Raw genomic sequence first — 15,781 nt, 5'->3', positions numbered from 1 at the left:
AGAATAGGTAATTGGGTTATTGTTGGTTGGTGAAAATTAAATATGATTATTTATTGTGGGTTGAAAACCCTATATGCTCACCAGGCTCCCAAGCCTGACCCACTCAGTTTTATTTGTATTACAGGAAGTGGCGCGAGGACATAAGATGGATGAACCATCAAGTTGTTTTGTTTACAAGTCTGTATATGTATATATTTGTTGAATGACTTGTAATGTTATCGTTTATGCTTATTGGTCTGTATCGGAACATGACACCTCGAGTTTTGATTATATAATGAAAAATACATTTCTTTTATGAAATGCTTTGGTAAACATTGTTTTATCATGTTTTGTTTTTGGGAACAAATTCTGCAACTCTTTCAAATAAAAGGATTTACTCTGAAATTATTTTAAAAGCATAAATGAAAATCGGTCTTTTCTGGCCGAGATTTTGGGGATGTCACATGAAGGGACCCACCCTTCGGCCGAAAACGCCATGCGAGGCCTACTTAGAGACCGAAATCAACACCACCGCCAACAGATTGGACCGAGAACCCCCACCAAAAACCTCTTGCATCAAGAACCTTCTTCTGACCGCAAACAACTTCTCGGCCGAATACCTTCGGACCGCAAACACTCTACACCGAAACCTCCAATTCCTCGGAATGAGTTCTCGGCCGAAAATCAGCCACTTTATGGCTGAAATCTCCAAAACCGACTCCATTTTCTTCATACTTAAGTAACCAAAAATGGATCATTTGCACACTTCTAATAGACATTCTCACCTAATTTCTCTCCCAAATTTTGAATCATTTTCTTTCCAGCACTCACGATGAACAAATTATTCCAAATAATTTGTAAGTTATTGGTAAGCATCTTATATTACTTAGTGTTAATATAACACTTTATATTATTAGGATACGTTTGATAAAACGTGTTCTAGCCCGAGGATCATCACGACTAAGTTGTACTCGACCAAAAACATGCACACAAGGTGAGTTCATACCCCTACGTTTTCACAAATTTTAAATTGTTATAGGAGGGGGGGGGGGATTCAAGTAAAACACATGAAATCTTCTGTTTAAAAATATAAATTTTTGATTATGTTTTCTTACCGTTAATAAGAAATTAAACGTGAAATTTACTAAGTATGCAAAATATCGTTACTATTGAATTTACAAATGATTTGCAAAACATGTTAAGACGCAACGGTTTCCACACCAACACGGAAAACATACATATAAACTATAATAGGTATAGCTTATGGAACAAAGATACTATTTTATAAAGTTCAGGTTACAACACGGAAAACAAACTTATAAACTATAATATGTATTGTTTATGGAACTAAGGAACTATTTTACAAAGTACATGTTAACATATAAATAAAAAGGGTTTTCAGTTATTACTCGTAAAAACGTTGAAGCAATTTGTGAGACGTCTTCATGTACTTATCTAAGTACATGTAAAATTCCTGACTTATAACCAGAATCTATTGCAAGGAGAGCGAGATGTTTGTGTATAGACCTATTTGAGACTGACAATCCCACATTCCGACTATTAGCTACAGTCAGGCTGGCAGGTCTGGGATGACAAATGTCGTTAACATTCCGACACCTGAAGAACATCGCGATCAGGCCGATTAGGTTAGTATGGTTATAAGAACTCACAAGGAGAAAACAACGACATATTTACAAATAATATATTTTCAAATAACTTTATTCGATTATTAACTTTACATTCAAAGTTCAGGGCTAATATACTTTCAAGAGTTTTATTTAAATAATAAAAGCTATATTACATTATTTGCACGTACTAAATTTCAAGATTTATACAGTGATATACGTAAAGCAAAACATTATATGGTATGAATAGAATTTCAGAAAAACATATATCGAGTATTCTTTTTATTAGAGTCTATGATTACTTAATGTATACGTTAGGATTATGTATAATAAAGATCCGCTCGATTTTATTTATATGTCAGAAAAACATATATCGAGTATTCTTCCTGCTCCTTGTTTGGTTGTGGGCTTAGGTTCATAATCACTCAATCGATTGTCCGTTCGATTTTTTTATATATAATTTGTATACACTAAGTAATCATAGGAGGTAACGGTATGGGTCATACCAATTACATGAATCAGAACCTTGAATCACATATTATAAACGTTAAGAGAAGTATATTTCTTTAAATTATTTGTTTTGTAATGTTGTTGTCATATTTATATTTTTAAATATTAATATTTAACTTTGTGAATTTTATAAAATCTTTCAATTTTGGATTTAATTTTTATTATATTTATGACTTTGGGTGGTTTACTTATTTTTTTCGTCTTGGGCCTACTATATTTTTGGACCATACTGCAAGAAACATGTTAAACGTGAAAAATCTCTTATTTATATCTCAAACACACCTACAATTCTCTACATTTTTTATTGTAAACCAAAGACAATGTTGTTGGATTAGTGTCTAAGTCCATAACTATATTTGTTATGTACTTGACCCGGTTGTAGCATGGTCCTTTTGGGTTGCCTTCACCAAAGCAATTGGACTGGATGATTTATGGAGAGAGAGGATATTATGGTTTATTAATATATTATAAGAATAATATATTAAAAGAGAAATCATATTGTTTAATTAATATTGGTCAAGAATTAATTAAGAAATTGATTTTGTGATCAAAATAGATTAATTAAACTAAGGGGACTGGAATTGCAATTATAAGATAATTGGATTTTGGGTTATGGATCTCTTGGATTATAGGGTGGACGATTTTAAGGTGGAAGCCCACTTAGAAATCGTCTAAGGCCTTGTTCTGGAGGGTTCCATTGGACTGCTTAAGGCCTAAGCTATCCGATTAAGGTTTTGACTAAAACCTTAGCAGCAGACCTATGTAAAGGATGCCAAGGCTTCATATTTCGGCTAACCCAAGAAACCCTAGAGTTCTAAGGGCCGAAATTAAGCTTCCACTCCCTCTCTTCTTAATCGTCTTCTTGCCTTGGTGTTTTAAGCCATTAGAGGTATTACAATTATGATACTAAGCTCTTGAAGTTGAAGATTCTTGCTACTATCAAAGGTAATAATCTAAACTTGTTTTAGCTATAGATTTCGATTTTATAGTATGCTAGATTAGGGTTTACAAGCTTTGGATATATTTGCATGTACAATAGAGAAACCGAGATCCAAAGCTCTAGGGTTTTGCATGGGCACATAAGAATGTTTTTTTGCTCAAAACACATTAGTGGTATCAGAGCCTTGCTTGGTTTCTATTGTATTTGATGCATTGTGTGTTTATTCATTGCTTAAAATCGACTTTTATGCCTTCTTCCTGACAAACTCGTCGAGTCCCAAGATGAAGTCGACGAGTTAGATGAACTCGGCGAGTTCTGTAAGGGACTCGGCAAGTCGGGGTGTCAGGCAAATGGATTTTCGGGATTTTGGCTTATTTTGACTTGGGATAATTACCAAAATTCTTTTTAATTAATAAAATCCGATTTTTTTTATTCCATATGATTATCCTTGTCAAAATAAAAGATATTTATCATTTAATTAGATAATTATTGCCTTATTTGATAAACCTTAATTGTTTGAATTATTTGATCAATTATCTTGAATGAAATTGGATTATGTCAAAACTAGATAATCACCAATTAATTTTTTAATTATATTATTAGAATTTTGATCTAGACAGTTTTGAAATATTTCAAAACTTGCCCTCAAGTTTTGGAATTTAAATTTTTGATTAAAAGTTTACTTTTGAAATAATTAAATTCCAAACCTAGAATTTTACAAGTTTAAAATTCAACCCTTATACTATTATAATATTATAAGAATAATTATTATTATATATATATATATATATATATATATATATATATATATATATATATATATATATGTATAAGATAAATGTTAGTCTTACCGTTAGTAGGCCTCATTCACGAAGCCGATCTATAAAGGGGTATAAAGTTGCTACCTATATAAAAAAATATATAAAATAATGATGTATTTGAATGATCGATAATGATGGATAGTAAATATATATTATTTTTCTCAATCGATTAAAAACAATTAAAATTTATTTGATTAATATAAAGAAAATGCAATGAAAACATAAAAGGTACTATAGTGATATTCAAATTAAATTTTAATCCTTTTTTTACTGTAAGGGACCAAACTGATCCTTAAAAACACTGTCACATATGATAATTATTTATTTTAGTTGTTTGTATAATTTACTCCATCAACCAAACACTGTCACACACTGTTTTCTTCGCATTTCAATACTCCTTGGAAAAATAATCCGTCAACAAAACGCACTAATTTGTTACCATAAAATTTGATCAAATGTAACGAAAAAACAACTGCACATTATTTAATTATTATTATTTTTTTTATCTCGAAGTTAGAGTATCCACCAACTGCCCGTAAAATATCTGACTACTGCCCGTTTGTCAGATTAGGTCCCGCCTTTACCCCTCCCATCTGCCCGTTGCCTGTCTTCCTTGTGCTGCCCGACGCCTCCCATTTCTCTCTATCCCTGCTTAAATGTGAAAGCTTTACCACCTTCTTCATTCACCACCCCCAACACCACCACCTATCCCTCCCTCTGGGTGGTAGTGGATGATTCCGGTGGACCTCCGCCACTCTCCTCCCTGACAATCAAGCCCTATAAGGTAGGATTAAAAGATGGGACAGGGGCTTAGTTGCAGAGTGCAAGAGAAACATGGGTTATTCACTGCTGTACAGTTTGGGGATTTGAAGCTTGTGAAAAGCCTTCTTGAAAGAGATCCATCTCTCGTTCAACAAACTACCTATGATCGTAATTCTGCTCTTCACATAGCCGCTGCCAATGGCCAGATCGAGGTGGGTAATTGAAGATTTCTTGAATTCTCGTTTCAGCGTTCGGTAAATCATTCATTTTTTATGATATTTGATGGGTTTCTTGACATATGCCATTTGGTTTTTTTCTTCTCAGATTGTTTCTCTGCTTTTGGAAGATCAATCAGTGAATCCCGATGCTTTGAATCGTCATAAAAAGGTGTGATTGTGTGTTCTTTTTGCGCTCTCTTCGATTTATTTCATGTTTCGGTTGAATAAATGTGAACTATCTTTTCCCCCTTTTTTAAAAGTTTGACTGAATTTGGTTAATTTGAAAACTGGGCGTTCCTCGTTAGACTCCATTAATGTTGGCTGCAATCTATGGGAAGATCAGTTGTGTTGAAAAGCTCATTGAAGCCAAGGCTAATGTACGTCAAATTCTTTCCTTTTTTCTTTTCCACTTCGATAATTTCTTGTTTAAAACAGAATTGATGCTAATTTTGTCTGTAATTTGCCAGATTTTGATGTTTGATTCACTAAACGGAAGAACATGCTTGCACTACGCTGCTTATTATGGTCACTCCGATTGTCTTGCAACCATTCTTTACGCCGCCCGGACCTCCCATGTCGCTGCTTCTTGGTGGGTCCCTCTTATCTTTAATAGAATTCAATTCATGCATCAAAATCTGTACTTTAAAACCCAAAAAAGATACAAATCAAGACTAAATTTTATTAATCGAATTGGGGATTTTAGGGGATTTTCAAGATTTGTGAATATTAGAGATGGTAAAGGGGCAACGCCTTTGCATTTGGCTGCACGTCAAGGACGTCCACAATGTGTTCATTTACTTCTAGACAGTGGGGCTCTTGTCTGCGCATCCACTGGTAGAAATGGGTACGAATATATACAAATATAACATAAACTTCTCTTATAAGTATATAGTTATATACCATATATAGCGTCTGTATTTTCTAATTTTTTTTCTATTTGTCATAATTTACAGCTTCGCTGGTAGCACACCACTTCATTTGGCTGCAAGAGGAGGTTCAATGGATTGCATCAGAGAATTATTGGCATGGGGTGCAGATCGACTTCAAAGAGATGCATCTGGGTATACTATTTAGTTTCCAAATCGTAATGTGTTTAAGTGTCGTGAAAGTTGAAGCATTATGTTCTTGATTGGTGTTAAGATCTTTGCAAATAAATGCAGGAGAATTCCATATTTGGTTGCGTTAAAGCATAACAACGAAGGGTGTGCAGCTTTGTTAAATCCATCATCTGCAGAGCCTTTGGTGTGGCCATCGCCATTAAAATTCATTAGCGAGCTTAATCAAGATGCAAAAGCTTTGCTAGAGCAAGCTCTAATGGAAGCTAATAGAGAGAGGGAGAAAACAATCTTAAAAGGTACAGGGTACACAGTACAATCACCATCAAATCAGGATACTGGATCCACCGATGATACTATTTCTGAGGTAATTTTATTTAAATTGTTTAAATTTTACCATTCTTCTTACTTTGTTTAGAAAGTCAAAAACATGGGACTAAAGAAACAATATTGAAAAGACAAAGCAAAAACAGAAAGTTTGGTTTTGAAATGGTCGTAGTTGATGACTTTTGACTTTAGTGTCAATCTTTTTCTTGACTTGATCCCTTTTGGAATTCTCGTTTTTGAAAGATGCGTGATTTATGGTGTTTCTTGCGTGTATTATCAATTTTAATCATGGGTTTTTGCTTAAATAACAAAAATTGCATAAAAAATCAATTTTTTCTTGCTTAAATAACAAAAAGTGCATAAATCTTGATACATTTTTTTTGTATAAACGCTGATCCACACTATCCTATTCCTATACAACTTTTATTGGGATTGAAACTCCCCTCGGTGTGACTGTTGTGACTCGAACCCTTGACCAATTCTGCAAACATACAAGAGGGATGAAAAGTCGAGTATTTCAAGTTTCTAACAAATGAATAGCTTATTTGTTTTGTAGGAAAGTGAAACGGAGTTATGTTGTATATGCTTTGACCAAGTATGCACAATTGAGGTCCAAGGTTGTGGGCATCAAATGTGTGCTCAATGCACCTTAGCCTTGTGTTGCCACAACAAGCCCAACCCAACAACTTCATCCCAAACCGCACCCGTTTGTCCCTTTTGCCGTAGCAACATTGTCCAATTGGTGGTTGCAAAAGTCAAAGTCAACGCTTCTGATCATGACCTTGACCATGATCTTGACCTCTATTCGTCCACAAAGGTGCCAAAATTGAGAAAGCCTTGGAACTTAAGTGAGGGAAGCAGTAGCTTCAAGGGTTTATCGGGTGTGCCCTCATTCGGGAAAATGGTGGGCCGTGGATCCGGGAGGATATCAGTGGATAATGAATGCATCAACAAACCATGAAAATTAGTTTAAAAAAAAAGTTATGGCTTTTGACATGTGGCGAGCATGGATTGGTTGAAGAAAGTCGGGCCCGGTTGGGTATTTATGGAAAGATGTCTTATTAAGGAATAAGCATATAAGCAAAAGCTAAAGCAAAATGTGATTTTTTTAGCATATTGGGGATGGTGAGTATTTGTTTCTTTTGTAATATTCTTATGAATCAAGAAGGAGCATATGCCTCTTTAGAAAGTATTCTTTAAGATTGTTGTTCTTTAGTAGATATGATAGGTATAACCTTTTTCCCTAATCACAATTCTCAAATTGTAACCCGTGCATCTAGAGTTGTAAATTGAGTTCGGGGAAAAGGGTTGGCCAACTCAAAAGTAGAAAATGAGGTGTGTGGTAGATTGGACCCCACCTTTTGTAAGTTTCTTGCTTGATTGAGTATGGAGTGTAGTATTGTATAATGTAAAATCTTGGCAGTTTTCATTATTTTTATTTGTACAAAATGATTGAAGAGTTCAGGGACAAGTCATGACTCATGTGATCATGTCTGTTGGTGGCATTATTATTTATATAATTTGGCGAGATTTTATGTAATCATATGAACAAAATCTAGCTACTTGAATTTGAATAGTGCGTGTGGTTGGTTTTCAAGAAAAAAGAAAAAGGGAAACATACGAGCAGAGGTACATCCCTATCATCTGTTCATCATCATCTACTTTAACTTTAACTTTTGACGATTAAAGGTAAAACACAAACACACACAAATTTACCTCTGAAATTGACAGAAGAAGCAAAGTGTTTGATGATTGTGTTTTTACTACAATTGAAGGGTGAAATGGCAAACGCACTGTGTTGTATGGTGAAATCAGTCAAGTCGAAAGGCGGAAGAAATACACATGGGGTAAGAGATTGATGCTATTTCAATCTTGTAACAATATTGATTGAATATAGCAAAGCTGAGGCGACTTCAGTACAAGAAACAAAATGTCATTTCACACACAATCACTCACACACATATATATATATATATATATATATATATATATATATATATATATATATATATATATATATATATATATATATATATATATATATATATATATATATATATATATATATATATATATATATATATATATATATATATATATATATATATATATATATAGGGTTAGGTTCATTTGAAACCACTTATATTTTGTGAGACCGTGAGACGCATTTGTTTATTTATTTTTATTTTTTTTAGTTAATTCATGTTCCGAAAATAATATTTAAAAAAAGAATTTTTTGATTTTTCCATTTATTTTGCATTTTAAAATTATTTTTAGAACATATACAGTGTAATATTCTATTTAGAATATTTCACGTATTTTTCAAAAAAAAAAAGAATTTTTTTTTTATTTTTTTTAATTTTTTTTTATTTTTTTTAGTTAATTCAAGTTCCGAAAATAATATTTAAAAAAAGAATTTTTAGATTTTTCCATTTATTTTGCATTTTAAAATTATTTTTTAGAATATGTCAGTGAAATATTCTATTTATAATATTTCACGTTTTTTTCAAAAAAAAAACGGAATTTTTTTTATTTTTTTTTTATTTTTTTTATATTTTTTTATATTTTTTTTAGTTAATTCAAGTTCCGAAAATAACATTTAAAAAAAGAATTTTTGGATTTTTCCATTTATTTTGCATTTTAAAATTATTTTTAGATTTGGTCTCACGGTCTCACAAAATTAAAATGGTCTCAAATGAACCTGAACCTATATATATATATATATATATATATATATATATATATATATATATATATATATATATATATATATATATATATATAAAACACAATTATATGAGTTAATTTAAAAAAAAAAAATTAAATATAACGACAAAATGTTTTTATAACTTTGAATTTATATGAAAATAAGAAAACATAATGAATTATTATAATTGAAATGTTTTTTATCTTTTAAATTTAAACAAATAATTTAAATAACTAAACAAAAGAAACTAATGAGCTTTAATTTGAGAATTTTGAAATTAAAATGTAAGTTTATTAATAAAAAGAAAAATTAAATTGCTTCCTATTTTTTATGCTTACAATGTTCCTACCCAATAAAATTATGACAATTGTCATCATTCCATATTTTTTTTTAACTAAATCATTAAGGCTATATTAGGAATATATTAATTAAAATTAAACTAAATGGTGATTTGTCATAATTTTAGTGGGTAGGAATAATTGTAGGCATAAAAGTTAGGAGATAATTTAATTTCTCTAATATAAATTGATATCCATTTATTACTACATGTATTGCAATTATTACATTAAAATATTACATTAATTTTAATCAAATAAAAAAACTCATAAAATGACATGCGGAAAAAAATTAATTCAAAATAACTACAACATGACATTTGGCAAATTGAATGAGAGTGTAACATGTGGCAAAAAAACTTCAATTTATTAGAATAGATAGGGTTAAGTTCATGTGAGACCATCATATTTTGTGAGGCATGGTGATGCAATCCTAGCCATTTATTTTGGAGATAAAAAAATATTTTTTAAATGCAAAATAAATGAAAATTTTCAAAATTTCTTTTATCTAAAAAAATAAAAAGAAAATAAAAGAAAAATAAAAAAATTACAGTTTTTTTTTAAATATACGTGAAATATTATAATAAAATATTATACTCTAAATATTCAAATCAAATTTTTAGAATGTTAGAATATTCTACTAGAATATTAAACTATAAATATTCAAAAAGTTCTAATAAAATATTAAAATATTATAACAAACCTAAAAATTCAAGTAGAATATTATAATATTTTAACATATCTATCAATTTTAGTAGAATATTAGAATATTCTAACATTGTAGAAATTCAATTTGATTATTTACAAATTCTACTATTCTATTAGAATTTTTCACTCATATTTCGAAAAAAACAGTGATTTTATTTATTTATTTTTATTATTTTTTATTTATTTTTGATAAATTAAATGACGAAAATAATATTCAAAAAAATAATTTTTGGATTTTTCTTTTTATTTTGCATTTTATAATTTTTCTTTTATTTTTTTTTTATCTTCAAAATGAAAGGTTATGATCGCGTCCTTATGTCTCACAAAATTAACATGGTCTCAAATGAACATTTTAAAACTTAGAACCATTATATTTTTATGTTTTAGAGTTTATTTTTTTATCGAAAAAAAAATCTAAAAATATCATATATATATATATATATATATATATATATATATATATATATATATATATATATATATATATATATATATATTAGATCTATTCAGATTCATAGTGTGAATCTAAACAGATCATAAAAAATATTATATCTAATTTGATATCAATGAAAAGAAAATAAAAAATTATCAATTTCTATATTTTTTGTTTTTAAATTTATAAAAAATAAGCTCTAAAAGTTGAGAAAAAAATTGATTCTTTAGTTCTAAAATTTAAAATGGTTCCCAAATCATACATAATTAGGAAGGATATTTAAAAAAAATTAAAAAAAAAAAAAAAAAAAAAAAAAAAAAAAAAAAAAAACGGACATATACTAAGACATTTTACTTGTATATAATTAGGGTAGTATTGTTACATGATGTTGCAGAAAATGAATATATGCAACGATGGTATAATTATATATATATATTAAAATTTTCTTTGCTTATCTACAGTATACTTGGTTGTCTTTTGGCTTATATGGCCCTTATATTTTCTGTTGTTGCCTTTCTTTGATTTGTTCTTATTCTAAATTGTCGATTATTGCCCTTCTACTTCCGTTTCTTTCTTTTTAGTCTTCTTTCTTTGATTTGTTCTTATTCTAAATTGTCGATTATTGCCCTTCTACTTCCGTTTCTTTCTTTTTAGTCTTCTTATATTCCTTTTTTCCACATACATTGCTGACATATCTTTATATTTTCTACGTGTCTACTCCCCTGTCGTTTGTTGTCCACGTGCTTTTTTCTTCTTTCTCCCTCTTTCTTTTCCGTTTTATTCTCCAATTACATCTATCCAGATACGCACTAGAACCCCCCTTACTTTCTACTGCTTTCTTGATGCTGACCGACTCATTCACAGTCACTACCGTCTGCCTCCTCCGACTTCCAACTGCAGTGTCCCTCCAGACGACTTCTTCAAAAACAACGACTCTTGGAGATGAAACCCGCCGTCTGCCTCTATGTGCTGAAGGAACCTGGGATGGAACCAAGGTTTTAGTTTGGATTTGAAATCAATCTACTGTTCTATTTGGGTAAGATTTCGACTCTATTTTTTTCTTTATTCGGAATTCCATCTTCTCCTACTCTATCCCCAATAGGGTTCTGTGCTTTTATTTGTTTTGTAGGCTCAAAGAGAACGATAACGTCTCTTTTTGTGACGTCGTTGCTGTGCCTTTTTCTATCTCTTTATCTTTCTCTGAAATATTTCCTTATGTTGTGTAGTCAATAGAACAAAAAAGAAGGAGGCACATGTCGATAGTGATGGTGACGGTGCCGACCACCGGAAAGTGCAGCGGGGGCGTCCATCCGATGGCTATCAGAGGCATCCGGGAACTGAGTCGTTGAAGGAAGTTGATATAATCGATTCCTCTATACAAGATCCATTTCCAACGCTACCTGGTAATCTACTTCTCTTTCTATATATTCGTTATCTAATTGTCTTATGCCTCTCCTACTCATGAAGATTTCAAATTGAGTATTAAAAGTTAGAAATAGAATTTGTGTAATGTCTAAGTGCTTTTGCAGTCTTTATGTTCGATGAAATGCCTCAATGAATGTATAACTAATGTTTTGGAGTTAATTTGTGAAAATTTTGTCAAATAGGGTTTATGCTAACTGCTAATAGTATTTACAAAAATTTCATCATGATTTGATGAGTTTACCTTGGTAGCTTATCAAAGTTTATTATTTTTTGTTTGGTAATTAGTTGAATATGATGTTTGTAGGTGGAGTAACGGGTGCAACAATCAACTTTACAGTCCCGGTAAAAGTTTCAGTATGACAGGTAATGTCTTTATTATCCATTATTTCATTGTGTTCCTATATTACAGAACGATTTCTTTAAGTCAACAATTTTGTTTTATTTATATGTACCTAACCTCTGTTTCTGCTATATAGTATAACTTCCGTCACTATAAATTCTTTACTTATGTTATATTTTTGACTTCCATGACTATAACTTTTTTACTTATGTTATATTTTTTGAAAATGAGGTTTTTGTATTTTTGGATGCTTATACTACTACATATTACATCCAACATACAGTCAAATAATGGTTTTGACAGTTTGACTCAACTGAACAAATTGTTGATAATAGATGATCACAGCTATTTTAAACACAGTGACTATATCAAATCTCAAGACCCCATAGCACACCTACTGGATTCATTGTACAAGGTATAATAATATTTTAAAATACGTTTTAACAAATAATGCAAGTAATATAGAATTTTCATGGAGTCTTTATTAAAACATTTTTTAATCCTTTGCAGCTTACAAAGTCAAAAGAGGAGGTTATTCAATCGCTAATGCATATATCAGGACGCTTACAACTTTTTACAGCACATGTTATCGTCTCTACTACCAAGAGATTATATTTGTAAACTGTTCATATATTTCTTTTTTTATATATATATATTTATGTTAATTCTGTTATTTAATTTTGAGCAGATTTAGAAACCTCACTTTCAGGTTGTGTTAGTTGACTTCTTTTTTGTTGGAGTGAAAGGATGGGTTAGTTGCTGGTAAGGCCATTCGGCTATTTCCATCTTTTATTTATTGCCTTAAATTTTATAATATTAAATTAAAGTAACCTTTTCTGGTAATTGCATTTAACTTCATATTTTTATGTTACATAAAGAGACACTTGATGCTCTCAGGGGCAATAATGGTCATTTCTACCGGAGATGAAAAGGGTGTTCTCATAAACTTTGTATTTTGCTTTCAAGGTTAGCTCTATTTCTACCAACATTTTATGAAGTACTTATTTGTTTTTTATACCTTTTAATGCCAATACCAATGGTTATAGATATTGGAGTTGGGGTTCTTTCAGTCGAAACGATTGACAAATGGACCAACTACGATGCTCAACAAATGGATGTAGTGGAATAACATATAAATGCCTTGAGGTAACTATCTTTTTAAAAAATTATATTCTTTTATGATTTCACATGTTAAAAAGGAATGATAAAATCGGTTAGCATTCTTTATTTTACAATAATGTTTTGATAAAAAAAAAGGTAATTGTTGTTATTTTGCAGAGATCGGTGACTTATTAGAGTATCACCATCAGATGAGATCCAAACTTCTTGATGGAGGATGACAAAGTGCATTTTTAGGTTTCAATTTAATAAATAGAATTGTACTTTCAACTATTAATCTTTAAAACGTTGCATTTAGTAGATTTCTTTTAAAAGTAACAGTCTTAAAAGGAAAATTTTTAAGTGTAGTGGTATAGATTGCGGTTTCCGCTTCCAAACCATATTATGTTATGTTATTATCTGCAAACCTCATCTTTTGAATGACATGATTCGTTGCCGTAGGCCTGCATGAAAACTTAGTTGTGAAATTCGTAAATGAACAAATCACACAGAATGCCAACGTACATTTTTTGGCAGAATTGCAGAATTGGTCCCTGTACTATTGTTGGGCTTCAAAGTTAGGAATAACAAGTTTGGATGTTTTTTGTCAACTTTGCTCCTCATTTTTTAGCCATTTTGACACCTTTTGTCCTTGCAATCAATATTTTTAAACTTTTTAGGAACCTTTTAATATTTAAAGTTTGACCACAAAACTTTAACGGTTTGACAGCTTTGATCCTTTTTCTAAAAACTTGCTAATTCCTACGTCTTTAATTCTTTAGCCATTTTGACACTTCTGGTCCTTGCAGTCAAAACTTTTACAATTTTTCATAGTAACATGAAAAAAAACGGTCCGGGGTCAAGCCCTGGCTTTTCATCATTGCACTTTCTACGTCTGTCATATTTATCGATTCGGAAACATCGAAAGCTTCATATTTATCGATTCGGAAACATCGAAAGCTTCTGGCCCCCGCGTAGCGGGGGTAACCTTTCTAGTTTACATAAAAATAGGGTTCAGTTATAAGTAATACTAGTATTTTTTTGGTTTGTGGGGCATTTGATAATTACTCAGTAGGCTCGGCGAAGTTTTAATCCATAAAAAAGATTACAACAATATTTGTTTCGAAATCGGATGATAAAATTTTGTGTATATATATTTCACAAATTGCAATGTACAATATAATTTTTTGAAATGAAAAAATCTTTAAAATATGTATAAAAACAAAGATATAAAAAGTTCAAGAAATTTAATCATGTAAAAAAAATATTTTTAAAAATGAATTAGTAAAAAAATTGCAAAAGTTGAGCAAAAAAATTATGAAAATACAAAGTTTTAATAAATATATAAAAAAAAACAAAGCTGGAAAAAGAAGTTGGGAAATTTTTGTAAGAAAAATGTATTGATGAATTAAAAAAAATGTAAAGATATTAAAAAAAAAGTTAAAAAGAATAGTTGTTAATTAGAAAATAATTGCAAAAAAAAGTAGTAAAAAATCTGTAAAACATATTAATTTTTGAAAAACATAAGAAAAAGAAAGTTCAAAAAAATGTCTGAAAAAAATTGTAAGAATGTTTTTACGATTTCATAAAAAACATTGTAAAAAAAAGTAAAAAACGCGTAACTAGTATAACAAAAAAATCTCTTAAAGTAGTATAAAATATTTTTTACAAAAAATTTAAAAAAACAAAATTGAGGAAAAGGTTAGAGAAATTTTGTAACAAATTTTATAATCATGGTTATCAAAATTGCGATCCTAATCGTAAGATCTTACGATTTTACAATCGTATGTATGAAAAACGAACCGTATCGTATTTAGGGTACAATCGTAAGTAGGATAGTAATATCGTAGGTAAGATCATAGGATTGAGATCCGACCAATCCTACTTTCCCTTGATTATTATTATTATTATTATTATTATTATTATTATTATTATTATTATTATTATTATTATTATTGCAAATAAATTTTTTTACAAGTTCATATTTTTAACATTTTTTAATTTACCGTTTATCAATTTTATGTTGTGGCTTATGATTAATATTTTAAAGTTTTCATAACTTTTAAATTAAAAAATAAATGTCTGAAATATTTTTCATGTTTTAAAATTATAAATGAAAATTATGTTTATTTTTGTGAAATCTTAAGATCCTAGTTCCGATCTTACAAATCAAAAAACGATTTTACGTAGGATCACAATCTTAACAATTTTGGTTATAATGCTCTCATTAAAAAATATAAAAAACAGTACATAAATATTGTACAAAAAGGTTAAAGAATAAATTTGAAGGAAATTGTAAAAAAATAGTTTTAATAAAATGTGGACCATTTTTCGAAAAATAACTCGAAATTAGACTAAAACTTAAGAAAGATAATTCAAATTCATCAAGAAAATAGATGTTGGGCTAAAACTGTAACAAAAGGAAAATAAAAGGGGTGTATCAGTATACGTAAAAAAAATAAATAAGAGAATTGAAAAAGAGAGAAATGCAATAGCAT

General features: G+C 29.8%; 1 protein-coding gene and 1 long non-coding RNA gene across 2 annotated transcripts; both read left to right on the top strand.

Annotated features, from left to right (window-relative positions):
• Positions 1 to 4,519: 4,519 nt before the first annotated feature.
• LOC111916513 (putative E3 ubiquitin-protein ligase XBAT31) lies at positions 4,520 to 7,669 on the top strand. The gene is made up of 8 exons (XM_023912178.3): positions 4,520 to 4,849; positions 4,962 to 5,024; positions 5,161 to 5,232; positions 5,323 to 5,444; positions 5,559 to 5,699; positions 5,809 to 5,916; positions 6,016 to 6,277; positions 6,794 to 7,669. The coding sequence occupies exons 1-8, from the start codon at positions 4,673 to 4,675 to the stop codon at positions 7,196 to 7,198; spliced, it is 1,350 nt and encodes a 449-aa protein (XP_023767946.1). The 5' UTR covers positions 4,520 to 4,672; the 3' UTR covers positions 7,199 to 7,669.
• Positions 7,670 to 10,834: 3,165 nt separating this feature from the next.
• On the top strand, positions 10,835 to 13,668 carry LOC122194530 (uncharacterized). Its single transcript, XR_008223681.1, has 7 exons — positions 10,835 to 11,456; positions 11,647 to 11,823; positions 12,150 to 12,600; positions 12,696 to 12,947; positions 13,083 to 13,151; positions 13,232 to 13,331; positions 13,464 to 13,668. It is a non-coding gene; the product is annotated as an uncharacterized LOC122194530 (long non-coding RNA).
• The last annotated feature ends 2,113 nt before the right edge of the window (positions 13,669 to 15,781 follow it).

This window comes from Lactuca sativa, chromosome 5 (genome assembly GCF_002870075.4).
Source record: "Lactuca sativa cultivar Salinas chromosome 5, Lsat_Salinas_v11, whole genome shotgun sequence".
NCBI lineage: Eukaryota > Viridiplantae > Streptophyta > Magnoliopsida > Asterales > Asteraceae > Lactuca > Lactuca sativa.
Note: the sequence above shows the minus strand (reverse complement) of the source record. Positions and strands in the feature narration are given on the sequence as shown.